The following is a 27,393-nucleotide window of genomic DNA, read 5'->3' as shown; positions in this document are numbered from 1 at the left end:
TAGGAGATGATGCATTCTCACCATGACCATAATAGGATGAGGGTTCTCTGCCACCTGTTTCAGGTCGGCGTGCAAGTGCGACATATTTCTTTGTCAATTTTTCCTGCCCTTGAACAGTTATTCCGACCTTACAGTGATATTCTCCTGGTTCAGACAGTAGAAGGAGCAATCAGCAAAGGCAAAAAAGAACCTCGACAGACACTGACACAGGTATACATTCAGATTTGTTGTAGCATGACTGTGTTCAGATTTGAATTAAAATGCAGTAACACAATTTTGCAGTGTGATACAATTACTGAAAACCTAATTATAATGTGCTGAGCTACTGAATTACTGTGAAAGATAAGATTAAAGTAATGTGTTGCCTCCAACACTATTTGTCCGTAGAGTAACTTTTAAATATTAGTACTAAGTATTTGCAAATATTCCTTTGCCCCAGTTGTCTGCATTGTCACAAAGACACAGTAGGCGAGAGTCTCAGAGCTAAGGAGGGGAAGATAACAGTCACCCGATGTCGTACTGAACTTTTGCCAGTCGACACACACACACACAAACACACACTCTTTTGTTTTCAATCTCATGTAAGGATGGACAGGGCCCCTCCAGAGTTGTATAGTTGCTGACTATATAGTATTGTGTTTCTGGGACCCCTGAGAGTAGTAGGCATTCCACGAGATTGGAGTGTGTTTGTGTGTGTTTGTGTGTGGGGGGGGGGGGTTATGGGGTCAGTTGTCAAGCAATTGTGAGTTTGTGAAAGGCCATGTCCATCATCTTGACTGACAACCACACATGTTTTTGTTTCTCACTGTGTCTCACATGCACATACAAACACACACACACACACGGTCACACATACGTGCAGAGGTCAGTGCTGATGTGAAACAAAGGCATGTTGACATTTCTAACCACCAAGCCCTTTCGATGAGTGTGTGTGTGTGTGTGTGTGTGTGTGTGTGTCCTCTCCACAGATACTCCACTAAGTAGTGGTGGTGATCTGTGTCCAGACCTGTGTGAGTGTGTGCCCCTGTGTGCACGTTGGTGTGTGTATTTGTCATGTGGCTGACATGTTGACAGGTCTGCTCCACCCATTGCTTCTCCCAGCTGCCATCTGATGAGGTTGAGTGATTTTCAATGGGTTTTCAGGAGATGTAGGATTGCGGATGAGCTGGGAAACGGAGGTGCTGGGAGAGCAGATAAGACTTGTTTTTAAATGACAAAGTTAAAATTGTTGGAAGGCACACAGAAAATTAGTGTGTGTGTGTGTGTGTGTCGGGATGTGATAGTTTCACTTTCTCAGTAAAACTCTAGGGAACCCGAAACAAAGGCACACAACAGAGAGGAAGCTCAATACAAAGCTTCATAGGGGACCACTATACACTTTCTCTGGGCACTGTAAGGAGGGCAGGAGGAAGAAATTTGAGGCAACGGAAGCGGGCTATAGGGACGGCATGAAAGGGTAACAGAGGTGAAGGGCAGAGAGAAAGATGGAGGGAGGAGTTGTGGGCAAAAAGATAGGGAGGAGAGGGCAGTGGAAGGGTCAGATTTATTTCCTGTGCGCTGTGGATCTTGATGATGGTCCTCTCTTGGGTCACTGTGGGCTTTGGCTATGCGGATTTCCTCAAGGGAGAAGGCCAATAGGTCTCCACGCACACATCTGCAAGCACCAGTGGGTGTGCACATTCTTTTGCACATCCTTGTATGTGTGTGGGTGTGTGTGCATGTCTGCATGTGTGAACGGTCAGAGAGTTGGTCACCATCTCCTTTAAGGTCTCCAGCTCTATTTCACATCAGAGTGAGGTGGGACTAAAAACCCAGATTCAATTTCATTTACTCTACTTTGAAGTCTGAATAACTTTGTAACATTTTTCTCATTTTGTTGGCATTCAGCCAGGGCAGCACGGTGGCTCAGTGGTTAGCACTGTCACCTCACAGCAAGGAGGACCTGCATCTGTTGGGAATTGTCATGGATTTTCTTCCCCGTTCCAAAGACATTCAAGTCAGGTCGATTTTGAGAGCCAGTATTTCCCTTAGGTATGAATGTGAGTGTGACTCACAGTGTGCGGGCTGATCCCTCCCAGACTTGTTTACATTGCCTGAAGTGCTCATTATGTTTACGGGAGTTCACAACTTGGAATCATGGGTTTAAGAGAACTTAAAAGGACAAAATACAAGAAACTCTGCAACTGCTTAGAGCCATAAATATCATCAAAGAAGTAATAGGCTGCATTAATGTCAAATTATTGAGTTTAGCTCGCTTAAAAAATACTGTCATTCCTTTCTAATGCCTAGCCTTGATTTACCATCGCTGACATTTTTCTATTAAGCTAATTACAGTTTTGTAGGTGTTTTACTTTCCTGTAACAATTAGCCAGTAAAAAAGAACAATGTGTATAAAAGTCTGCATATTCAAAAGAGGTCTTTGTGTCAGTTGGTTTGTGGTGATTTAAATAATTTTAAATGTGTTGTTGAGTACAGGCACCACTAAATTACAGTATCAACTGAATGGGTAAAGGTAATAAGCGCTGTCCTGGCATTATTACTTAAAAGATAAGGCTGTTGTTATTCTTTCTTTATTGTTAACAAATGACCTGAAAAAACTAAAACCAAAAATGTGTTAGTCCATCTATCAATACTTTCTGACTTTGCTACCCTGTCTGTACTCAGCCCCCAAACCGTTCATTCCTACTAAAGACATCAATCTTTAAAAACGGGTCATGCGTTTATAATTTTATCTTTTAAAAGGGCATTGAAAAGAGCACTGTAGTTTTTAGCAAATGTTGCTCAAACCAGAGTAAATAGTGCATTTGTTGGAGACTATTTTATTTTGAGAATTAATACACATTTGTACTAGGATAGTGGATTGAATCAACATAAACTACAGTGCCCATGAACATTATAATGAAGGAACATGCCACTTAATGTAACAGTGTAGCACATTTATATGTTAGGTGTTTTTTGGAGGTCTGTCATAAACAAATGAGCTATGTCAGACTTGGAATTAATTGTTGTCTTTGTCCTTTCATAGGATTTATCAAATAACAGTAAGAGAATGTACAATATCACCAGTTATATCTTTTAATGTTGAGGTCATTTTGAGGGTCCCTGTGTCAAATCTACTTTTAAATTGTGCATATTACTTAATAAATTTGTGTTTAATTTGTTCACTTGAAGACAACAGCAGTGGATCTGATTTTTTGCCCCAGAATCATGGTCACATGTCTCTCTACCCTCCCACTCCAACCATCACCTAATAAAAAGCCTTATAGAGCTTGGAGATAGAACAACATTAAAAAAAACTTTATTAAATTTTCTCAATTACTTTATTAGAGAAATCAGCAGCACAAATCGCTTTATCTCCCAACTAATCTCCCCTTTCAATCTCTCTGCTTTTTACAGCGTCTCCTCACCCAAACCATGTGGGGCGAGCATGTCTAAAGCTGAAGGTGTATGTCAGACCTCCAGGTAAGTCACGCTCTAACTACACACACACACACACACACACACACACACACACACACACACACACACACACACACACACACACACACACACACACACACACACACACACACACACACACACACACACAAAGGTCCAGATTGGCTATCAAAGTAAAAATTAGGGGGGAATAAGAGGTCTGATAGAATGCCCTGACAACACTCTCTGCTCTGATTCACAGACCAGCCAGGCAACACTTTAACACCTTTACACACAGAGACACACACTGAAAACACAGACAAGAGCAGGCATAAGCGCGCACACACACACACACACAGAAGTTCACGCATTGCACACAGGCACAAAGTGGCATACGCACTTCACATCAAATCACATCACATCACACTCTGTGTGAGGGAGACCTTCTGTCCTTGCAGAAAGAGAACAGAGCAGGCTGAAAGTGCTCTCTAAAAATGTTACCAAGCCCCCACATCACTCAACTAGCTAGATCTGCTCATAAGAAACAAGGCAGCAATCTAATAATAATACCCATCGCATACTGTAGAAGTCTAATCTAATATTAGACATTTCATATTTTTTAATAAAATTTTCCTTATGCATCTGCCTTGTGGTAAAAGATGAAGCCTGACTTGCTCACCACATAATACTGAGTCTTAGTTACCAAACAGCATGCGGCTGGTTATGATGTTGGCTACTCTTTTGAAAATAGTTCCAATATAGATTGACGTAGACAGGGCGCAGTGCTTACACAAGTGCGCCATGTTGGCCCATGAAGTTGGCCGTTTAATAACTCAACAAAAGATTGGTATACATGGAGTTCAGATTGTAGCAGGCATTACGCTAGACTTTTGTTAACTTGAAAATCTACCTGTACCTCTTTTCAAAGGCGGATTCTACCTCATGAGTTTTCAACCTAAGCCTGACAAAATAATCAATGTCTCCCTAGATAATGACACAGCTTTGATGAACTTCGTAAAAGGATAAGAGTTGGCCTTCGCAGCTTTCCAGGCTCAGATCATTCCACATCTCGCAAAGGGGGAAGGAAATTCTCTCCTCCTCCATAATCACTGAAACAACATACATTCTTTAATTCTGTCATTGCTGCAGCTCATCTCTGAGATTCTGCTTTTTTTCTGCTGTTAAAGTAATCTGTCTGACATTGCAACTTCATCTCATCTGTGAAATATTGTCACTAGAGTGAGCTGTGAGCGTTTGCACATGTGTGTGAGTGGATGTGTCTGTGTGTGTGTGTGTGTGTGTGTGTGTGTGTCAGCTGCTCCAGATTCAGAGTCTCTGTGATTAAACTGTAATTAGGTTGGTTAAACCTCCTGCTGAGCTCAGTTGCTGTCGTCCTCTCCTCCTCCCTCTTTCCTCTCCTCATCCCTTTCTGACGTCTTCTCTCTGCCTTTCCTTGGCTTTTGAAGGGTGAGAGTTTTGTGGTTTGTTCCACTTGTCTACCCTTTGTCTTTCTTTCAATCCACTCCATAAGTTCATTCACCTTTTACTTTTTTTTGTAAATTGTCTTGTCTTTGTATCTGTCTGTGTGTCCCTCTCAGTTCAGATGTTTTGTCGTTTTTCTGCTTTCCATTTCAGATGGGTCGGGATATGATTCTCCAGAGCCCTTCCTGACTGATGGAGGTCTAAGCTGGAGGCCAGAGTCCATGGCCCCGTTTGCTGCTCTGGTCTCACTGCTCCTGGGACTCTTCTCCTGGCTGTGACCCCTCTCCTTCTTCTCCTGGAGCTCCCACCCAGGGTCACTGGGCTGGGCTGGCTGTCCCTCTAAATCCACCACCCCTCAGGGAAGCCCTCTGTCTCCGTCCTCCCCTCTCCCACCTCCACCTCTATACGACCACCAACCACCCCCACTGCCAGCCCCTTCCGTGGGGGGTGAGAGGGTTGGGTCTTAAGCTGTCTGGGAAGCTGCCCTTCATCTCTGATCCCCAAATTCTGGGTGGAACAGCGCCTCTCAGCTGAAAAACACAAGGGAAATGTCTCTGTACTCATATCAGGGGGTCCTTTTGATTTGACTATTGACTCTTGGCCACTGATCGGGTAGATGTAGCCGTGGCTGTGATTAAACTTGTCGTTCCAGTGCAATTTCTATCATCCAATCACGGCAGGATGCATTAAGCGATAGGCCTGGATGCACAAAAATTGGATTTTTCTCACATTGCTGTCCCATCGTCAAACCAAGAATTGGAAGTGGCCAGGCTTGCATTGTAATTGAAATTCTATGCTATCTGGACCATTTCCAACTGCGATGAAAATAAGAGCAAATGTATAGAGATGGAAAGGAGAAAAGTGACCCGGCCTGTGCAGAAAATAAAGGGGAAACAATGCAGGCACAGATTTAAATGAATACGGCCATATGGGAAATGTAATATTATATGTGTTGATATTTTCAGACCCAGTGTAGATTCACAGTAATGTGATATAAAAGTCATATAGTTAGATTTTTTATGAGAAGCTCAGATACCACATTATAATGACAAGTATAATCATAGCCTGTTTCAGTTGGGTGGGGTGTGGGGGGTTGTTATGGGTGGGTTTGGTGAGATGTATATTTTCAGGTGGGATGTGTGTTGTCTTATTCATGTTTCTAAACAAAGCATTTATCACAGCCTGGCCAGCACAGGTGTCTTCAGCACTGTCTAATGTTGATTGGGTCGGGTGACTTTTGGAACCATGACTTTCTCATGTATGAATGTACCACTGGTCACCCACCTCTTTGTCTTTCTGTATTATTATGACTGTGGTCACTTACAGTATGTTCTCTTGGACTGGCAGGATGAATGGGTCAGAAATTTGGAGGGACGGTGGGGCGGGCAGGAGGGCGGTGAAGTAAGAATGAATGGAGGACAGGTGAGAAAAGGAGGCGACACTCAAGTTGCATGACCACTGTGAAAACTTCAGATCAATCTCGTTTGTACTGATGATATATTTTTTCATGGGGAAAATCAGAAACAGCCTGCTACCACTCTCTTGCTCTCCCTGAGACTTTTTCAGACATCAAAAGGAAAATTCAACCTCTCTCCTTACACGGTCTCTCCTGTCTGGCTTCTGGGTCGTTGATGGATTAGCTTGGTCCGGGAGATAAATGGACCCACAGGGTGAAACTGACTGGAAATCGGCCCTCAGAGCCCAGGCTGGATCACAGCGGACGTAAACACTGACTGAAGCTGGTCCTGGGTCTGTGGGTTAAACCAATAAGGGAAGCACATAGACTGTAGCAAATGAGGCGAGGTGTGTGTGATAGCATCACAAAAACACACATGCGCATGCACACACACATACACATACATATACACACACACACACACATATACACAACCACACACACAGTCTTTGATAACAGGACTGTTCCTCTGAGACTTTGGGAGCATTCATGGACATGACTATAAAGGGAACAGCACAAAGAGAGAGGGAGCAGAGGAGGGAAGGGAGAGGGAGAGAAAGTGTGTGTGCGTCATGGGACTGAGACTTCTTTAATGCTGGGAAGCGAACATAATGAGTAAGCACTGTGAACACACGTACATACGCACACGACGACCCATGTACAGATACATACACGTGCAGACATTTGTAGAAAAGCACATGCAGATCTAGACATTTACAAAGACATGGCATGCACATACACACATGTACAAAGACAAACGCACACGTGCAAGAAAACACATACAAGGGGAAGCACTTCCTTCCGCGTTTCATCTTATTTTTGTAGCATTTAAAATCACTGTTAATTACTCCTGTGTGGGATTCAGTGATGGGGTATAGCCTGTGGAAGATTTAAAAAAATGTGTTTTCTCTTCTTCTATTCCACTGATGCTGTCCTTCTATCGTTCTTCTTCTCTGGTTTGTGATCCATGGTTGGTAGTGGTAGGATGCCTCCAGGTCTGAGCGTCATGTATGAGTTTGTCTCCTTTTCTGTTTGTGGTGTTTTTGTGGAAGCTGACCTCAGTCATTAAAGTCAGTCAGTCAAAAGTAAACACAGAAGTCAGAGCAAGGAGAGAAACACAAATAAAGATTGTCTTTTTGTCTACTCGAAAAACAAGTCAAGTGAGTGGAATTTCTTCACTGGAAATGTGAATTAATTTTCATTTAATGTCCCCCCCCACAACCACACACCATGATTGTATTCATGTATTATGCTGCACCTGGGTCTTCATTTTGCCCATTCAATCTTACTCTGACGTCAAAGTATTGGGACAGTGAGCACTGAGCACTGCCAGTCAAAGCATGAAATTATTCAGATGAAATCACCCTCTCCAATCTTCAGCTGTTTCTCCCTCAGCGATGTGACAGCTAATCTGAACTGCTGACAACATGGAGACTGAATAGCTTGATAGCCTTTCCTCTCTTGTTTTCATCAGATTTCCTGCAGGGTGGCCTACCAGTGATGGAAAGTAACCAAGTGCATTTACTCACGTAATGTACTTAAGTACAATTTTGAGGTACTTGGTACCGTGGTCTGCTACCTGCTAGGGAAACGTTTTTTTGTTTTTTTTTATTGTATAGCTATAATCACTTGAGATTTTACTTAGAAACACATTTAAAAAAAGCTTATATATATATACACTGTTCAACAATGGTCAACAGGTTGGGAACCAGTGGTTCCCAACCTGTTTGGATTGTACCCCTTTACAGAACAAGCGATGTTTAGTTGACCCCTTTGTCACATTTCAGATGTCTATAAGAGCATTTCCATCTACCTGTTTTTATGCACATTTTTTATTTGTGCATTAAACCTTCATGAAAATGTCAAAATGAAAAAAGTCAAATTATCTTTTATTTATTTGAGGTCCACAGAGGGGGGAAATCTATTATTTCATAAAGAAAGCTAAGATTAGAGAAAGGTCAGAGAAAAAATGATACAAAGTTGTGTTACAGTTTTTTCCTCTTTCTTACGTTATTAATCATCCCATGACCGCTTACATTCATTTTGTGACCCGTTGGAGGGGACAAGGCCCTTAGTTTGGGAATCACTGGACTGTATGTAAAGTAGTTAAAACTAGCTCCACCTCAACCAGCCACAACAGTAAAATGCCACTTATACATTGATGCATCAGTATCAATAACTTATTAATGTAATATTTTATGAAAGACTAATCAAAGGTTGTGCTCAAGTAGAATTTTGAATGTAGGACTTTAACTTGTCTGAATACTTCGTACACCAAATGGGCCTACTGGTTAGAGTGACTGCCCTGAAACCGAAAAGTCACAGGTTTGATTGCCACCACAACTCCTATGTCTATTAAAAGTCAGTTGTCTTTCAGCAAGACATGGAATCATTACATGTTGTTGATGACGAAAGGTTAAATGTAAAAAAAAAAAAAAAAAAGTGCATATGAAATGTTTCCTCTCCTCTTTGAGCTCATTAGGTTTTCTCCAGATCCGAACATGAATAGACAAATAGACAATGGACACCCATAAGGGGCTTGTAAGGGCCAGAGCTTACTTGAAACAGTTATTAGCCCTGTTTTAAAAGCGTTATTTGAAACCACTGACTCAAATCTTTTGGCAGTGTGATGCAAAAAGAATATCAGAAACGTTGTTTGGGGGCAAAACTGAGGTACATGAATAATAGATGAGCCTTGGCTTGCCATGTTTGGCCTTCCTGTGCATAGCGGGCTAATGGCTATCGATGTCTCCAGTTTCCATCAAATTGCTTCATATGAGAGCTCAATTCAAATGAAGAAAGATTAGATTCAAGTGAAAAGGAGATGAGGGAATGAAATTATCTCCTGAATATTGAGACACACGCTTGCTCAGCCAATTCTTTGTCCCGACAAGTATCAGGTACCAGCGGAATTAGCCTATCGTAAAATTAAGCCCGATCAAGCAAGGCCTCGAAACCTTCCCATGTCTCAATCCTTGAGAGAGGAAAGATGGATGTGTGATACAACTGGAACAGAGCCAGAAATGAACAGATGTGCCCCTTGAAATCATGAGAAAATAGAGATCTGGGCTATGTCACTGACACACGTGCACATACACACACTACTATATCCCTGTTTATTCTCTTCCAGATTTAATTAATCACTTGATTATTTCAGCAATTTTCATTGGCTGGCGTACATGTGGGACAACAATTGGCGAGAATAAATTTGGCCTATATGATGTTGGTTTTGGCAACAACCAAAAAGGAAAGCCAGGAAATACAGATGGCGACCCCTCTCCATTCCTTTTCTCTTTCTGTCCCTTCATCTCTTCTTCTGTTGATTTCTCGCTCTCATAGACACATTATTAGGCTATAGGCTAATCCATTCTCTTCTCTCCCCTGTACTTTTGTCTCCTCGTATTCAACTAACTGGCATGATTTAGGAATTATGGAATTAGGGCAGCGCTCCCATCTCTATTAATGAGGAACGGCATGATGAAAGAGCTTGATCCTGAACGTGCCATCTGTAGTCACTATTACACATTCACTTAATCGTTCTCTCTCCCTCGCACTACTTTTCTTTCCCTTAATTCTTTCCCCTCTCACTCTCTCCCACACACACATCCTCTGTCAAACACACTCACATTATACCTTAGATGTAATTACAGAGGAAATACTAAGTCTTAGCTCTTCAAGCACCGTTGGCTGTGGCGTGAAATGGTGAAATGGTACAGCAGGGAAAGTTAACTATGGACCACACACCAATGCATAGGCATACACGTACACACGCAGGAGTCCAGATGGACCGTGTGTTATTGCTGAATAATGCATACTATGTAGACTCTATAAAAGATACATGGGCAGAGAGAGCTGGGCACTGTTCAGGCACCCTGGGCAGTTCAGTGAGGGCAGCTCGGAGCATCCCTTGTGCAAATTTGGAGCTGTCACAAAATGTTCAGTGTGTAGGTATTTAGCTGTAGGTGACCCAACAGGGAAAATATTTAGCTGCATTTAGAGAGGGGAAAAAACACTTGCCTTTTAGACATTGTCAGTTGATATGTTGGCTGGCACTCTGCCCAGTGTCTTTGCAGTCACCTTGAAGAGGCTTTTGTGGTTTCAACCATAAAACTTGGGGAATTACACAGTAGATTCAATGCTAGAGGCTCAGATTTCAGAGTATCTCTCAGAAACACTATGAAAAATATCCAGCAGTCTGTCTTCATGTAAAATACAGAGAAGGGGGGAGAGGGGGCGAGGGGGAGGTCTGGGCGAAGGGTAAATGCTGCACTCATGTGGGGAAAATGAGCAGCGCCTCTTTTTCTCTGGAGTCATATGACAGGATATGCGCACCATCATGTGCTGCGTTCAAGTGTATGTTTAAAAAAATGTAGCTATTACAACAGCAGAATTAAGGAGAGGCAAAGTGTCCCGAATTCAATGTTTTCCTAACAAAATCTAGTAGCCAAAACTCATGGATTTTTAACACACACAAAAAAAAAGAGATAAAAACAGTACCATGCTAATTGTTTACTTACCAAGCAATAAAATCACATTTTTATCCTACTTCATGGCTTCAACTCTTTCTGCAGTGATGTAAAGTAAGCGCATACATTTACTCATAAAAGCCTTCTGTACTGAGGTACAATTTTGAGGTAGGCTATTTCCATAGTTACTTCTGTGTTTCCATTTTCTGCTACTTTCTACTTCAACTCCACTGCGTGTCAGAGTGAAATATTATAGGCTACTTTTTTCTCATCTCCATTTATCAGACAGTCACATTTATTTTGCAGATTGACATTTTACCAACAAAACAAATTAAAGGTTTATAAAACTGGATACATGAGACTATCCACAGTCACACAAAGTAAACTAACACCACTAATAATAATAACCCACCAATTCAATAAATAATTTAACACTGAAATGACTTGCCACCCCTTCATGAGTCCTGTAGCCCAAGTACATTGATGATACTGCATTACTTTTCACTGAAGTAAAGTTTTGAATGCGGGACTTTCACCTGTAACATGATATTTCGTCATTGTTTTATTAATATGTTCACTTACTTCTTCCGAGTTTAAAAACTCGATCTAGAATCGCGATATTTCCAACAGCACTTAAAAGCACCGCCTGACACACTCAGGACAGCCTGACGGAGGATCCACTGAAGGAATCCAGAAGTTGCCAGTGCAAAGTTCGCATACCGTAAAGAAGGAGGAGTAGCGCGGTCAATTTTTTTTCAAAACAAGGAGGGTTAACTGTAAGTATTGACTCCCTAGATAAATATCTCTCTCCCGCTTTCCTGTCGACATAGTAGTTTGAGTGGTTGAGTTATGTAGTTGACAAGAAAGCGGAACTAGCTAACTAGCGAGCTAGCAGCACAGTAGCTAACGTTTAGGTTAACGAGTTGCCAGCAGGATCCTGCCCTGTTTGCGATACTTTTAAGCACAACCGAAACTTCTCTGACAATGTAAGGAAACTTTAATCTGCTTCGACGCTATTCCGTGTCTTTCTCCAACTATTTCATTCAGTTTTAAAATGTTTTTTAGGGACTTTACAGGCACAACTTTGGCATGGGTGTGTGAGACAGTTTTGTGTGTGTGTGTGTGTGTGCGCATTGACGTTAGGTTCAGTGCAGCCTAACGTCACCTGTTTATCAAGTGACCCTCGTTAAATGGTTGCTCACCACTTTGCGATAAGTTACTCCAGTTCAGGTGCGTAACGTTACAGCACTGAACCTATTTAAATTTAGCAACGGGAATTATGAAGCATAAGTCGTGGTTTCACCTATGTTTTAAAGCATGATTTGCATCACACGATTTGAAAAAAACATGACACATATGCCCTATAAATTATGCTTTGAAAGCGATAAAAGGTCATTGTTTAGGTTTTGACTGTACAGCATGATGTCATTGGCCCTTTTGTTGTTTATTTTGGTACAGCAGGTCAGAATTATCAGTCAACCAGTCACACTTAACCAGAATAAATGTGTCATCATCACTGAGGGCAGGCTGTATGAAAACTTAAATTAGCAAATAAATAGCCTCTGTGTTTGAATGTGGGGGAAAAAGATCAAGGAGGAGGAACACAAAATGACTGGAATAAGAAAAGACGTCAGAGTGTGTGCTGCAGTCAGATCTGGAGGAACAGGTTTGGGTAGGGGAACAAGAAATGCGTGTCCCTGTAGTAGCTGTATAACCAGAGACATACTCTTGGTGCTGTGAAGAAACAATAACATGATGAACGGGTATGTCCTCTAGCCTTGTTAAATTAATCTTTCTGTTGCTGTGAGAACTTGCAGTGTGGTGTTACAGTCTGGTGGTGTTATCGAGTGTGAGGTGTAAAAATGTAGGGGTTGCTGTTTTCTCAGTGCGCAGGAAACAAAAAAGTAGTATTTACCCATGTGTAGCTTAAGTGTAACCTTCTCATCACTGATTCATGAGGATAACCCAATATCCAGCTATACAGCGATCTGTTTTGCTGGCACATGTAATTGATCTTGTAGTGGTGACATGTTCATCTGTTCTTGTTGAGGCTTGGTATTTCAAAGGAGCACAATTTGTGTGCTTGAGTCTTCCTTCAATTCAGTGTTATAGTTGTAAACTCGTATCAGTATCTTGCCAAGCCGTGTGAACCGAGTGCCCTCTTTCTGAAAAATAAATGCAGAGTCGACAACATTAAATCCTCTGAACTGTCTGCCAAGTAGACTATCTTCCCTGTCCTTTTTCTCAGGATGTTTAGTTGGTGCAGGAAAGGGAACTTAAAGTTCAGGTGTTATTTGGAAAAACAAGACAATGTCACTAAAGGAAAAGAGGTTGACCGGAGAGGAAGAAAGGTGAATAAAGCTGTGTTTCCTGAATGTTGGTGTGCTTTAAACTCTAGCGATGATGGAATAAAAACACCCTGTTGAGTTTTTGGCTTTGTCCTTGAAAGTATCACACTGCATCAAAGAAAACTGGCTTAAGTCTTTGCTTATGGTGATCTCTGTCTCATGTTACCTTGTGCACCAAGGGCTGTCTGAGGCTGCCATTACGCCAGACATGTCAGTGCATCCTGTGATTCTAAACTGCATGACGGTCACTTGATGTACATATCAGATTTGTATGGATTGGTATCTGTTAAAGCGTTGTGCAAAGTAGCCTAGCTCAAGCTGTGATCAGAATGACTGTCCAAATGAATTACCTGGGCAAACACGGTGAAACCACACGTATTACTCTGTTCTGTCTGCCTGTGTAGTTGTATTTGTGACACACCAGCATCATGTACAACTCTCCTGTGGAAAGTGCTTTAGGGGTTACTGTTTGCTATTTTTCCTGTGTAGTCCTGCTCTCACCTTCCCTAACACTTAATGGTTTTTCCATCTGATCCACTTGTCTTTGCCATGCTTTGTATGGACTTGTCTGGAATTGGATTGTCCAATTTCACAATGAGTGGCCCTTAAAGGCCAGCCGCGATCAGCGCTTCCTGCTGCTGGTTCACACTAAAAATCTTTTCAGTGTCATTTCCTTGCCTCGTGCCTGCCCTGCTGTTGCACATATTGTGCAAGATCATGAAATAAAAATTTTAATCTGAACGCAGAGCCTGCATTGACCTGTCAAATGTGGAGACATCTGCGTTTGTCCTTTTGTGATCAGCAGTGGGATTTCATTTTCTGGTAGTCACATGAAACCAGCAGTTTAATTGTACTATCTGTGCCTTGGTTTGGGTTGGGTTTTTTTTTTTTTTTTTTTTAAACTGAAGCTTTAAGTGTTTATGATTCAGTAACTGACTCTGAGACTTACTAAGCACTTAAAGTTTGTTGCAATTTAATACACTAGCCTATATTTAACATTTATTTACATATAGTGTTTTTGCACGCCTCCCACCATGCTTTCTGCCTATTTTAAGTAAGTGTATTACCTTTTGCTTTAAAACAAATCCCTATATTCAGTCCATAAAGATGCTAGAGAGCATGTTGGCTCTATCATTAAGGTTGCATAGATTATCATCACATTTGGTGATACTGGCTTCCATAATAAAATATTTAAGATTTATGATAATTGCATCACATGCAAAACGGCACAAAAATCATCAGTCAGTATTGATCCTTGTTTTAGCCATAAAGGCTAACGATGGCATCATTTTAGCTCTTATCTTGAAACCCTGTTCTATAGGAAAAGCAGGGACAAGTGAGTTATTGATCAATATACTGTATGTCAAAGAAATGTGATCATATTTTGGGGAAGACTTTAGGTGCATTCAGGTAAGTTTTACATACAAGAGAATTCTGGAAAATAACATTAATTATGTGGATATTGGAGCAAACCATAGTAACCTTTTGCATACTTCCAGTTACAACATCCAATCTCATGATTCTGATTTGCCTATCACAGCCTCCTTATCTCTTATGTTTAATGTTGGCATATACAGTGTCTGCTAGCTAAGATTTAAACACACAGGGAACTGCTCGAGGCTCACTAAAAGAGTTTTGCTTCATCATTGAAATATATTTTGTTTCCTTTATCAGCCAGCCTGCTGTATGTGTTCAGACTCCCTAACTCTCTTTCTGGGGCAGGAAAAGATCCTGATTTGTTTTAGGTTTTGCATCTCCTTCTTCTCTTTCCATATGAGTGACATGAACATGCACTCAAGTTCTCATGCAGTTAAGTATTGGGTCCTTAAATGTGATCTCCATATTGACGATTGCACACTGGCAAAATGGTCCACAGCAGTGAGCCCTGACCAGTACTGTGGCATAATGATGTGCTGTAGCATGAAGCATGGAAATTGAATTTGGGAGATTGACTTAGTGCTACTGGTTATTTTTATCAAACCAAAGCCAGTAAGTTTCTGATAGCTTTATTTTTTTAATAAACAAATGACAAATCTTCATCATGACTTACATCAGCCTAATTGCTTATTTTGTCTTCTTTTGCCGTTTTTTCATTACCTCAACTCCAAAAACTTTCAAGAACATTTTTGTTCCGCCATCACTTTTTGTAAAACTGTCTATTTGAAATCTACACAGTTGATTTCTCACCTCAAAACTTCTCAGAAGTGGATTTAGTGATGAAATAACATATGAAAATTGTAAAATAAACTTTCTGTTGCTGGCCTCTGTCAGGTGTGCACAATCATGATGCAGTGAATAGTGACTATTCTCGCTGACCAATCAGTAGTCTGCTGTATTTTCACGTGGCATTTTAGTATCGGCTCAGCTCACTTGGAACCTCAACGGAGGTGGTACGAAAAAAAAGTACCTGTTAGCAGGTACAGGTACAACTTTTCCACAATGGAAAACCAAAAAAAAGAGGCGTCGAGCTGGTACCATGCAGTGGAAAAGGGGGAGCTTTTTTTATTTATTATTTATTTATTTTTTTTTTCACCACCTTCCTAAAACTCTCAAGGGGGAGCACTAACATCCTTTGCACAACAGTCACACTGACAACCGATGCCAATTCAATCTCTTATATCTCTATTTATTCATTTAGCTGACGCTTTTATCCAAAGCAACTTACAATTGCCATATATGTCAGAGGTCGCACGCCTCTGGAGCAACTAGGGGTATCTTGCTCAGGGACACAATGGTGGATGGTCACAGTGGGGAGTTGAACCCAGGTCTCTCTCACCAAAAGTCTTATCCACTGCACCGTCACCACCACCACCCCAAAATGCTAGATATCAACCCAATTAATCAGTCTATCACTAAACCTCACATTTTAGAATCTGTAACAAGGAAGTGTAGTCTTGCCGCGTAAATGACCTTAAAAGCAGATCCAATTAATATTACTATAAAAGTAACTTGCTGTACATTTAAAATCTATCAACATATGTGTTGTCTGACTTGTCGAGGAAAAAAGTTATTATATTGCGAGATTAATGTCGTCATTTAATGAGAATTTCATAGTAGTTTTTTAAGTCTACCTGCCCTATACTCTGTGCATTACGTTATTACTCTACCGATAACGGTAGCAATGTTATCCTTTTCTGACAGGCAGAACTGGATGAGACAAAGAGGTGGAGATGATTCAAGAAGCGAGTCGATGTTATCAGTTGTACACTTGATTTTCACTGCTTGAGAAAATTGATGTGTGGTGTGACAGTGTTTGAAAAGGATCAATTGTGTTAGTCTCATGAGACTGGTTTCCCCCTGACGTCACACATTAATCTTGCGAGATCTCATCACACAACCCTAATAGCAATGTGTCAAATTAATAATAGAAAAATTAAGTGCTTATTTGTTTGTGATTCAAATTAATTAAAACAAACATTTATTGAACATTTGCTATAGTTAGGAAAATTCAGATTTGTTTGAGTCACAGAGCTTTATGATTACTGATGCCGTCTGATGTGACGTGAGTGACCCTAAAATCTGCCGTTCTTCCAGGCCGCAGAATATCGAGCTCGGTGCCACTGGGGAAGCCTCCAAACAGGACAGCAGCAAAATGGAAGACATGACTGTGGAACAGATGACCATGAGGGCCAACCAAGTGACTGACGAGGTACTGAGTCACACACCCGACACGAACACAGAATCCCTCTCTCCCTCATTATCTCGTCTGTTTCTCTGAGTGTATGAAACCTTCTTAAAGTGATATTCAGCTCGAAATGTTGTGGTATCAAATGCCAAAACGAGCTCCAGACTCGTGATGAAACAATGGGTGTTTGGAACATACTGAGCAGCAGTGGGGAAGTGCATAATGTTGCAGGAGTGTTTTGGAAATGTTTTTCTGTAATACTTTATTTCACAGGTCAGTAAATTCCAAGTAGTCCCCTCTGACATTTCCTAGAAACAATGATATCTATTTTGGTACTGATACTCCTATTAATTACAGTGGAAATCTCCTTATAGTGATCATGTCTGTCTGGGTCAAATTGATCACTAAAAGCAGATATAAACAAATTTTGGTTTCTTTATTTTTCGTGCAGATTACCATCTAGTTGATGTTTTATATATTATAACATGAATATAAAGGAATAATGGGGGAGCAACATTTTTAAAAAAGTAGACGAGGTGATTTCAATTTAAATAAAATTTTCAGGCCTGCAGTATAGTATCCTCATACACTTGTTTTCCCCATGTAAATCATGTTCATCCTACTTAGTTTCACACCACATTTTTCCCCTGGTCACCCACCCCAGTTTGAGAACCACTGAGTTAATGGTTAAAATAATCAAGATTTATTATTCTTATAATGAAATGATCATTTTAGCCATGACCCTGTTGAATGTAAATGTAAATGCTCCGTACTTGTATAGCGCCTTTCTAGTCTTTTCGACCACTCAAAGCGCTTTTACACTACATCTGCATTCACCAGTCACACACATTCATACACTGAGCCTAAGTGCTCAAACGGAAACTAACATTCACACTCACTCATACACTGGCGGAATAGCCGCCAGGGGCAAATCGGGTTCAGTATCTTGCCCAAGGACACTTCGACACGCAACCAGGGGGAGCCAGGGATCGAACCGCCGACCTTCCGATTAACGGCCAACCCGCTCTACCACCTGAGCCACAGCCGCCACCAGAATTGAAGATGGCAATTTTTGGCTTATTTGGGAAAGCGTCAGTAGAAAAGAAGAAAACATACACACGTGGTCCTGGGGTGGCTTTAATACAAAACTGAAAGAGCAGGGGGGTGTAATTGGATTAATAGCATTCGCAGTTGATTATTGAGCTCGGCATTAATGGGGGGGGAGTGAGAAGTTTTACGCTTAATTTAGCCTGATGGCTCCCTTACCCCTCTGTGGTTTTGACAGTTTGAATTTTGTCAGCTATATCTAAAGGTTTTATTATCAAGGAGATAATTGTTTAATCAGCACTCCAGGGTATTTTATGATCAGCCATCTGATTCAAATGGAGGCAAATTAACTTACTAGCTGGGCTCGTAGCAGTGCACTTCACCTTCCTGCAAATTTGACTATACTAATAGTCTATGGTGGTCTCTTATCTCTTTTTTTCTTAACTATGTGTTTTCTCTCTGTGTGCTTTCTGACCTAACCTGCAATTTTCTCTTTCTTCTTTTTTGCTGCTGCCTGGTTGACTTAGCAGATCATAGAAGGGACAGGGCATGGGAGGGTCCTTCTGCTAATGCTACTTACTACTCTGGCTTTGGGTAACCACTCATACCTGAAACACTCACAGCATATCTGGTAATGTATCAGGGCAACTAACACAAGCTATCTTATCTTTTTGAGGCCGTTTCCCATGTCCAGTAGTTATAAATGGCTTTTAAATCTCAAAGTCAAAGTTATTTAAATGCATTGTTTGTGTGCTAGTATCTAATCATCCTGGTATATTGCACCCAATTAATACCCATAGTGGGTGTTTTGTTATGCTTTTTTGTGGTAAAATAACACTTGAATTTTATGGGGTTTTTTTTTTTTTTTTTTCAAAAAGCCTTGCATGTAGTTTGCTGGATCCTGCACGTACCTCGTATCTGTACTTCCATTTAAGCCATCCCAAACAAATGATAAAAATACCACGCCATTGTTTGTATCTCAAAGATTTGTCACAGCAACCCAATCTGGAAAATTTGGCTAAGACAGTGCTTTTGAGCTTAATTAGCCAAGTTCAAGGATTTTAGGAGACATAATGTAATGTTTATCCACCCATGTGATGTTCTGGCTAAGCCAACTGAAACCTGGCTGAGCGCAACACATCCCTCTCGCCAATTCTGTGTTTGTCTTTTTCTCAACTCACTGATTAATGCATTCAGAGCAAATATAACACGGAGAGAATGAGGAATCGGGTCCCCACTCTCTCCTGTTAACAGTTCATTAGTGACGGCAACAGTGGAGTCGTGCCCTGAGTCGCGTCCGCACTTCACTGGATGTTCTGCTCTCTGTACAGCACTTGCTATTAATAGACACACAAAGGCTTAACTCACCTGAACTGACTGCATTCCAGTTTGCCGTCAACACCTTTGTCTGTGCGTGCATGTGATGAGGGTTTTTTATGTCCGTCTTGCTGAGTTTAGACACAGAACACCGTAGCTGTGTCTCAAATCCACACCACGTACACATTCTCAGGAGGTTTTAGAATGTTCACACTGGAGAGGTGACAAAATGAAGTGTACTCAAACCAGACATAATACTATAGAGGTTGAGCTTCTTTTTTTACCTTGTAACATAATAATTTATCCATCAGAGTAGTTGAATATTCATTTTCTGTATCAATTAATTAGTTTCCCAAAGCCCAATGTGACACATTCAAATTGTTTTTGTTTGACTAATATCTTTTAAAACTGAAGAAATTATTCAAAATCGCAATATGGCCTACTGCAATATTCAAATCACAGGAGTACAATATTTGTTAAAGGCAAAATGTGTATCAAAATACCATTTTAAATATAACAAACCATAATTAATTTTTAAATTCTTTTCAATGAGAATAATTGTGTAAAAACAATCATTCCCTCCAGTATTGCAAATCACATTGCAGTATCAGTCTGATATTACAATACAATGTAGTAATATTTTCAGGAGAACTAGGTTATACCCCTAAACAAAAAATCATAAGCAATGCGCATCAACGATCAAGACGTTGTTTATTTCTTTAAGCTTGATGTAAGCTCTGAAATGATTAGATCATCAAAAAATGTATTTAAACAATTTTTATAAATCAGTTTAAGCAATCTGAACTGCTTATTTGACAAAACAAGCAATTTGAAGACATCACTTCATGCTTTAGACAGGTGGTTTTTACTATTTTCTCATGTTTTTAATAATGTCTAATATAACAATTACTCAGATTGATTTATGAGACCCAGTAAGCTCACAAGTGTGTGTTTTACTTGACTGTGGTGCAATCTGTAAGACCAGGGAAAACAAACTTAACCTGATTAAGCTTTTTTGGGGGGGGGGTTATCTATCTATCGTCGCAGTGTGGATGTTAAATTGATGACAGAGGGTGCAGGGATAGAGTAAGTCAGACACTGATGATTAGAACCAGAGAAGAGACTGTATGTAACAGCAGTTTTAGCTTTACACTCACTCTTTACTCTTACATTTGGATAATTGGCACCTAAAGGAGCTAAACACCAAAATGTATCAACCCTGAGGTGTGAATGCACACAAGTCAGTCATTTTGTCTGTGCTTTTTTAGATAAACTTGCTCACCTCTTGTTTTTCCTCCACAGTCACTGGAAAGCACAAGGAGGATGCTGCAGATGGCAGAGGAGGTGAGACTTTGCTCCTGCTGATGCAACAGTGCAATATCATCTTGCATGTAGTTGTATTTTGACTACCAGAAAATGGGTCCCTGTTTATAATTGGCTCCAACACATAAATATGTCTGTAATTCTGAATTTCTGTGACTCTTGTGTGTTTACAGAGCAAACAGACCGGCGTCAACACCATGGTGATGTTGGACGAGCAAGGAGGTAGATATTACAACATGAACACTGCCTGATACAAATGTTTCAACCTGTCTTTTATTTTCCTTTTTTTAAATGTTGGTTGTTTCTTGTTATTGATATACATATTAACTGCCTGCCTGGTTCTTTTTAATTTAATATCTTAAATACACCTGTGTCAACAGAGAGGAGGCACACACTGCAGCCTGATGATTGTCTTATCCATTGCGTTGCAAAACAAAACCAAATTGACGCTCATGACATAACGTTGCATCATAGGACCCGCAAGTCTTGATAGCAGTATTGATGAGCTCGAGCATTATTGATTTTTCGGGTTTTGAGAAATTTTGGAACCGGGTCTCGATCCCCATCCCTAATGCTAAAATATTTATTTATTTTTTGCTGAATATACACATCCTACATCAGCTTGCTTTTGTTATTGCAAGATGTCAGTGTGCTAAAATACAAATGTCATGCAAACTTCATTATTTCAATAACTTTTGCATTTCAAAGCTTTAAGATGATTTAAGGGAAGAGATTTCCTGTTTCGGACATTTACAGAAATATTTTATTCCCCATGAGGCAGTTAGGATCGTACAGGGAAGTTTTCAAGCCATTGTCTGCAATATATAAACGCGAAAATGTTGTGCCTAAAGAAATTTTGCACATTTTCTAACTTTGAATTACATTCATTCATTTAGCTGACATGGTCGCACGCCTCTGGAGCAATTAGGGGTTAAGTGTCTTGCTCGGGGACACAATTGTGGATGGGTCACAATGGGGAATTGAACCCAGGTCTCTCACACCAAAGGCATAGTCTTATCCATTGCGCCATCACCACCCCTTGAATTGAAGTAATTTGTGCTAACCTCCCTAAGCACTTTAAAGCAGTGTAGTGTTGAGTAATAGAACAGGTGCGAATAAAGATACTGAAATTAAATGAAAAAATCTGTTTGAGTTTATTATTAATTGTAATTTCTATAATGTGAATCACGAAATATTGGTGTGGCAAACTGTTACTTCATTAATTATCTTCAGTTTTGTCCCAGGACAAGTTATTTGTCTATACTTTTTTATCTTTAGATTAGATTTATAGTTTAGTGGTTTGTTTGTTTTTTTTGCTGCTGCTTTGCTCCAGTTATTGTTTGTAGAATGTGTGTGTATATAAAGTATACTTAGGTATACTACACCATGTAAGACTCCTTTTCTGTATTTGTCTGTGTTTTAGAGCAGCTGAGGCGTGTGGACCAGGGCTTGGACCAGATTAACCAGGACATGAGACAGGCTGAGAAAAACCTGACTGACCTCTCAAAGTGTTGTGGCCTCTGTGTCTGCCCCTGTGACAGGTACATTCAGGGCTGCTGAAACCTCCAAATCATTGTTGTGTGCTATCATGCTTTGTGTGCTGTACTTGTTTGTCTCATCATAATTTGCAGAACAGATATGTGAAAAACAATGTGTGAATGAACCTCACAGTGATGGCTATTAGCAGAATAGAGCAAGTTTCTGGTTATTAGCATATTTAACTTCGATAAGTTTTTATAAAAAAATTTTTTATCATGTACAGAGGGAGTTATTTCAGGCAATCTGGTTCCAGAAGTAAAAATCCCATAATGGCAGGTGACCGCTTAGATAGGCATGAAACTCTTCTGGTTAAATCATCAATACAAGAGTTCACCATCTGCGTTGAAAAATATTTTGTTCTTTGATTTAAAAGTAAGGGTACCAGCTTGTGTACAAAAAGGAAGGTGAGACATCTCCCAAGAAGCATTTTGGCCTAAAATTCTGTAAAATTGATAATACACAGCTGTAGCTTTTTATATAAATTCACTTTTCGTTTCTGGATGAAATCAGCAGCTGTGGAGACCTTTTTTTTTTTTTTTGTTGTTGTTGTTTTGTTCCCACCTGCAAGAGTTTTGAACTCTTTTCGCACCTCTGCCTGGCCCCTTTTCCATAGCAACAGCAGCTGATACTCATGGGTACTGCCATGCGAAATTTGCTGACAATGCATGATTTCTCTGAAACGACGTTCAAATAATAAAAATTGATGGCCATTCCCTAAACATGAAGGATTTTTACATTTTCCAGGAGAGTCCTGTGTTTTAATGTTAAAAGAAAACCTATGAAATGGGAATACAACAGCCTCTCTCTCTTCACAACTCTATTCTCATGGGTTTGAACACTTCCATGACACGACTCTGAGCTTCTGGTGTGATTTTCACATGAACACAGCGTGAACTGCAGCCATATTCGCAAATGTTGGCTGGTAGTGTGACATGGGGGGGGGGGATTGTGGATACAATTTGTGAGCGTTCCTGATGTCGTAGAGAATGTGACACTGTTCCTACCAAGTTCTTAACATGAGGTGCATTGCTCTGTGATGAGCATACTTAAAACTCTTTCCATCAAACCATCTTGATATGCAGTGTCAGTGTGTGTGCATAGTAAGCTCGTATCTGGTTCTAAACATGAAAAACAAATCTCCCCAAAATGCTTTCACATTGGAGAAGAGGATTCTTTGATGAATACCATAAGATAAGGTAGGGGATCTTTTTAACTTCCTTATGATTAATTAACATCTGTGACTGTAGTAAAAGCCGACCTGTGAACTCCTTGTGGATGCTTTTATGTAGAGAGCTGTGTGTGTGTGTGTGTGTGTGTGTGTGTGTGTGTTCTTAGTTTTTATTTAAACACCTGAATTACCTTTATTTATAGTGACTTCCCGTTCTTCTTCCAGAGTTTCGTCAATTGAACACGACTCACGATACAAGCGTACCTGGGGTATTGGAGGCGGCGGTGGCGAAGATGACTCCAACGGCTCAAAAGTAGTCTCCAGTCAGCCATCAGGTGTTCGCAATGGCCAGACTGCCCAGGTGAACGCCCCGGAACCATCAGGCCCATACATCAAGAGGTGGGGTCATTTTAGTTAAGAATCTTTTACCATGATGTTGTCAGAAGCATGGTGACATATAGTGTCCAATTGTGCTAGTCACAAATGACATGTTGACACGTTCTACTGAGCACTTGCGGACAAATACCTGACTTCTGTGGTACAGGATAACCAATGACGCACGCGAGGATGAGATGGAGGACAATCTGAATGCAGTGGGCGGCATCATTGGCAACTTGAAATCTTTGGCTATTGACATGGGTGAAGAGATAGACAAGCAGAACAAACAGATTGACGGCATCACTTCCAAGGTAAGAGTCTGGGCTTAGTGACATTTCAGTAGTTTTGTCCTTTTTTTAATTGTGTGTTTGTTTGATTATGCTTCCTAAGCAGATTCTGTCACCTCAACTTACCCGAGTTGCTATTAATTATGTCAAGCTCAATGGCCATCAAAGGTACCCTGTGGAGTTTTCCACCACTAATAGCACTATGGAGCAGTATTTAGTGTGTGTACCCGCATGAGGACGCACATGCACAAGTGGCGTGACAGATATACCTGCCCACAATGTGGTTCTGATCCACTGACTGATAGTTGGCTGCCTGCAGTAATGCGGAAGAAAGAAGACTAGTTTGCAGACATGGATGTAAACAACAATTTAAAATGTTTTTGAAAATTGCAGAAAGGTGGGTTTTATTTATTTTATTTTTTTTAGAAAGAAATTCATTCTGCATGTTTGTTAGGCCGGAAGGAAACACGCATTGTATTATGGCGAGAAACGATGAATGTAAACATAGCTTTTGTTTGTTTTACAAGGAAACTCCACAGGGCACATTTTATTTTTATTGGAAAGAATTAGGTATTGCGTTAGAGCACATTATGTGGTTCTACACATATTTGGTGTGACTTGCCCTGTGGAGAGCTCTTGTAAACAAACAAAAGTTATGTTACATTCAGTTTTATTCACCAAACTCCTTGAGGTCTAACAAACATGTTAAATCAATTTTCTTTCTCATAAAACATTCCTTTCCTGCATTGTTTACATCCATGTTTACTTGGTAGGAATATTCTTCTTCCCTGCCTTTGTTGGCAAACTACTGCGTACCTTGGCACATTACTGCCGCCTGAATATCAGGGGAATGGTGTGAAACCATTGGCAGGACTGCTACTGTGTCCCCCAAGTGCACAAAAAAACTAAAAGGGGGACCCACTTAATAAAAGAGAACTGCTCCATAGAACTAAGGTCAAAATCTCCGCAGGGAACCTTTAATGTTTTTCTAAATGTATTTCAAGTTAGTGAATTGCTAAATGAAAATAAAAAGGGTGAGTGTATAACGAGCCCTTTTCCCTGTTTCTTCTATTTCTTTCAGGCGGAAATGAACAAAGTTCGTATTGATGAAGCAAACCAGAGAGCCAACAAGCTCATCAAATAAACAAGAAACCCTGCTTCTGCCAGTTTTATCCATCAAACCTGAGCCTCTGTCGCCACACCCATACACACACTGCATACTTGCACACATGCACGAACACACACTTTGACATAAATAAAAAACAAAGAAATTCTGTCGGAGAATATTTTTTGCCAGTAGTGTGCTTGCTTTTACTGTACTAAGGTGCAAGTAAAATGCACAAACATTTATATGTTCTTAGAAATTGACTGCCACCAATATACCCTTTGGCACATGTATTCATACTGGACTTGCATGTATTCATGCTGGACTCTGAGATACAGCATGGGCATCAGAAGCTGCACTAAAGAGGAAGTGACTGACTGCCTATCGCTGCTGTTTGATACCAAATGTGCAACAGACCTGTTGTACCATATCTCAACATTGACAGTAAGGGAAGTAGCACCGCTGCTTTTCTTTTTGTTGCTTTTCTGTTAAACTCAGAAACTATGAACTGTCTGTCTTTGTCTGTGTGCATCTCTGGTTTGTATGGATGAGGTCACAGATCCAAGCTCTTATTTTATTATTTTTTATTTTTTTAATGATATACAGCAAAGCATTAATTTATGCATCACCCCCTGTTGGTCCTGCCTTGAGACAGCTACATCTAGTTGAATCCTAAAACATTGACTTCTGTCTGAAACAAATGTATCTTCCTCAAATGCTTATTGGTTCAATGTGTACTTAAGGTTATTGAATTGTGTATTATTTTGAGATACTATGCTTATTTAATTTTATCAAGCACAAATGACTTGTGAATAAAGTTGTTGGGTTTTTTTTTTTTAACACGTTCTCATGTCATTTATGCCATTTCAGACATAAAAGTTATTTCAAATGTTGTGCTTTGGAGTGAATCATGGCAAATCCTTTCATGCTGGAATACAAAGCCACCTACCCCTGAATGATAGCAATTTAATGTTTTTTGGTTTTTTTTAATTTTCATACTGATGAGAAATCATGGTTGTTAACTATTAGCGAGAAAATTGTGAGGCGCTGACCTGGCGTTAGAAATTTAATATATAGCAATCACTTGTCCTTCAAATGTGAAGGAGGGTCAATAAGCATCATGAGGAATGTTCATCATTACCTCCTCAAAGCATCTAGTTGTTTATAATAACACTGAAAATGGGAAACGAGTGGTTGAATAACAGATTTGTCATCAGTGGATCAACTGCTGTACTTTGTATGTTTCTTGAGGTTTTTTCACTCTGACCGCTGTGTTGATGTAAATACTGAAACATAATGTAGCTGTAGTCATTCTGTTTATCTTATTCCATTCTGCTTTCTTCGTGACCTCCTGGTTAATAGAGATTTATAGCACCCAAGAGGAGATTTAACAGCCTATGCAGGGTTCTTACACTGGTCTAGTAATGTGTGGAAAATGTGTTTGATAATTGCACAGTCTGTAAAAGTATGAAAACAAATGTTCAGTCCTGACACACGCGGCTGTACATTATTTGTTTATTTCACATCATTTCTCATATTAGCTCTTTATATCATTGTCCTTATGGCATATACAGCGGTTTTGTCATAATCAACAGGGGAATCTAGAAAAGAGAGACTGTGCAGGAACTCTATCAATTCCTTTATTGATGGTCCATGGTTGTGTTGTAACAGCCACTGTATCATTAACGGCTCCTCTTGATCTGTTCTGTAAATAGCCAGTTTTTACAGCAAAGCTATAGTAAAATGATAATATCTGTTGATGGAAAGCATAATTTGTTTTGTCAAAGCCGGAGCCAGGCTGAGAAATTACTGCTGGCAGCAAGATGCTAAAGTATACATGTAAATTGAGTGATGTTTAAAGGGTAAATGTAGAAGCAGAATAAGTCCCGGCAGGGTATAAGGTCTCACTGTGGCATATTGGCTAATGATAAAGTAATTCAGTATGCTGAAAGTATCTCTTATATGCATCTTTAGGCAATTTTTTTGATTATTTGTATGCTCTGCTGCAGGCCTATTGAGTTTGTAAAGATTGAAATGAACTGTTATTCAGGGCTTTGTATTGCTATAAGTGATCATCCTCAGCCAGTTACTTGTCAGCTAAGATCTAATTAGTCTAGCCTAAGGCTGCCCCGCTGTCTTGAGGCTGTTTATTCATTGTTGTAACAACAGCCAGTGGAATGTAAATCCAACCGTTTTGTCTATTTTGAATATGTTCATATACAGCTTGTCTTATCTGAAATTAGCTCGGTTAACGGATGACTGTTCAGCAAAGTAAAAATGCCTTTTGTTTCACGCCTGCCTCTGTTAAATTGTTTGTACTCAATAAAACTATTTTGAAATTCATTTCATTGTACCTTTTTTTTTTTTTTTTTCTAATGTATTAACAATTAAAAAGGTATTCATTAAAAATGGGCAGGTATAACTGTGGACATGAA

The 27,393-nt window shown here is 40.1% G+C and overlaps 2 protein-coding genes across 4 annotated transcripts in view; both read left to right on the top strand.

The window, feature by feature from the left end:
• efna2a (ephrin-A2a) overlaps positions 1-8,128 on the top strand; it is a 76,678-nt gene extending 68,550 nt beyond the window's left edge. Inside the window, exons 3-4 of the mRNA XM_038729908.1 lie at positions 3,397-3,462; positions 5,053-8,128. Coding sequence (XP_038585836.1) covers positions 3,397-3,462; positions 5,053-5,177 — 191 coding nt within the window. The 3' untranslated portion in view covers positions 5,178-8,128. The remainder of the gene's footprint in view (positions 1-3,396; positions 3,463-5,052) is intronic.
• Positions 8,129-11,459: 3,331 nt separating this feature from the next.
• Positions 11,460-27,301, top strand: LOC119910988 (synaptosomal-associated protein 23-like). 3 transcript variants are annotated; one of them, XM_038729869.1, is made up of 8 exons: positions 11,460-11,597; positions 16,704-16,818; positions 20,461-20,502; positions 20,655-20,703; positions 21,905-22,022; positions 23,414-23,587; positions 23,733-23,877; positions 24,935-27,301. In XM_038729869.1, exons 2-8 carry the CDS (start codon positions 16,762-16,764, stop codon positions 24,995-24,997), a joined length of 648 nt encoding a protein of 215 aa, XP_038585797.1. In that variant the 5' UTR covers positions 11,460-11,597; positions 16,704-16,761; the 3' UTR covers positions 24,998-27,301. The 3 variants fall into 3 exon arrangements, with proteins under 3 accessions (XP_038585797.1, XP_038585796.1, XP_038585795.1); XM_038729868.1 differs by lacking the exon at positions 11,460-11,597 and adding an exon at positions 11,660-11,807; XM_038729867.1 differs by lacking the exon at positions 11,460-11,597 and adding an exon at positions 12,559-12,584.
• Positions 27,302-27,393: the final 92 nt, after the last annotated feature.

This window comes from Micropterus salmoides, unplaced genomic scaffold (genome assembly GCF_014851395.1).
Source record: "Micropterus salmoides isolate LMB-PRFRI ecotype aquatic unplaced genomic scaffold, ASM1485139v1 Ms_hic_scaffold_19, whole genome shotgun sequence".
Taxonomy (NCBI): Eukaryota; Metazoa; Chordata; class Actinopteri; order Centrarchiformes; family Centrarchidae; genus Micropterus; species Micropterus salmoides.
Note: the sequence above shows the minus strand (reverse complement) of the source record. Positions and strands in the feature narration are given on the sequence as shown.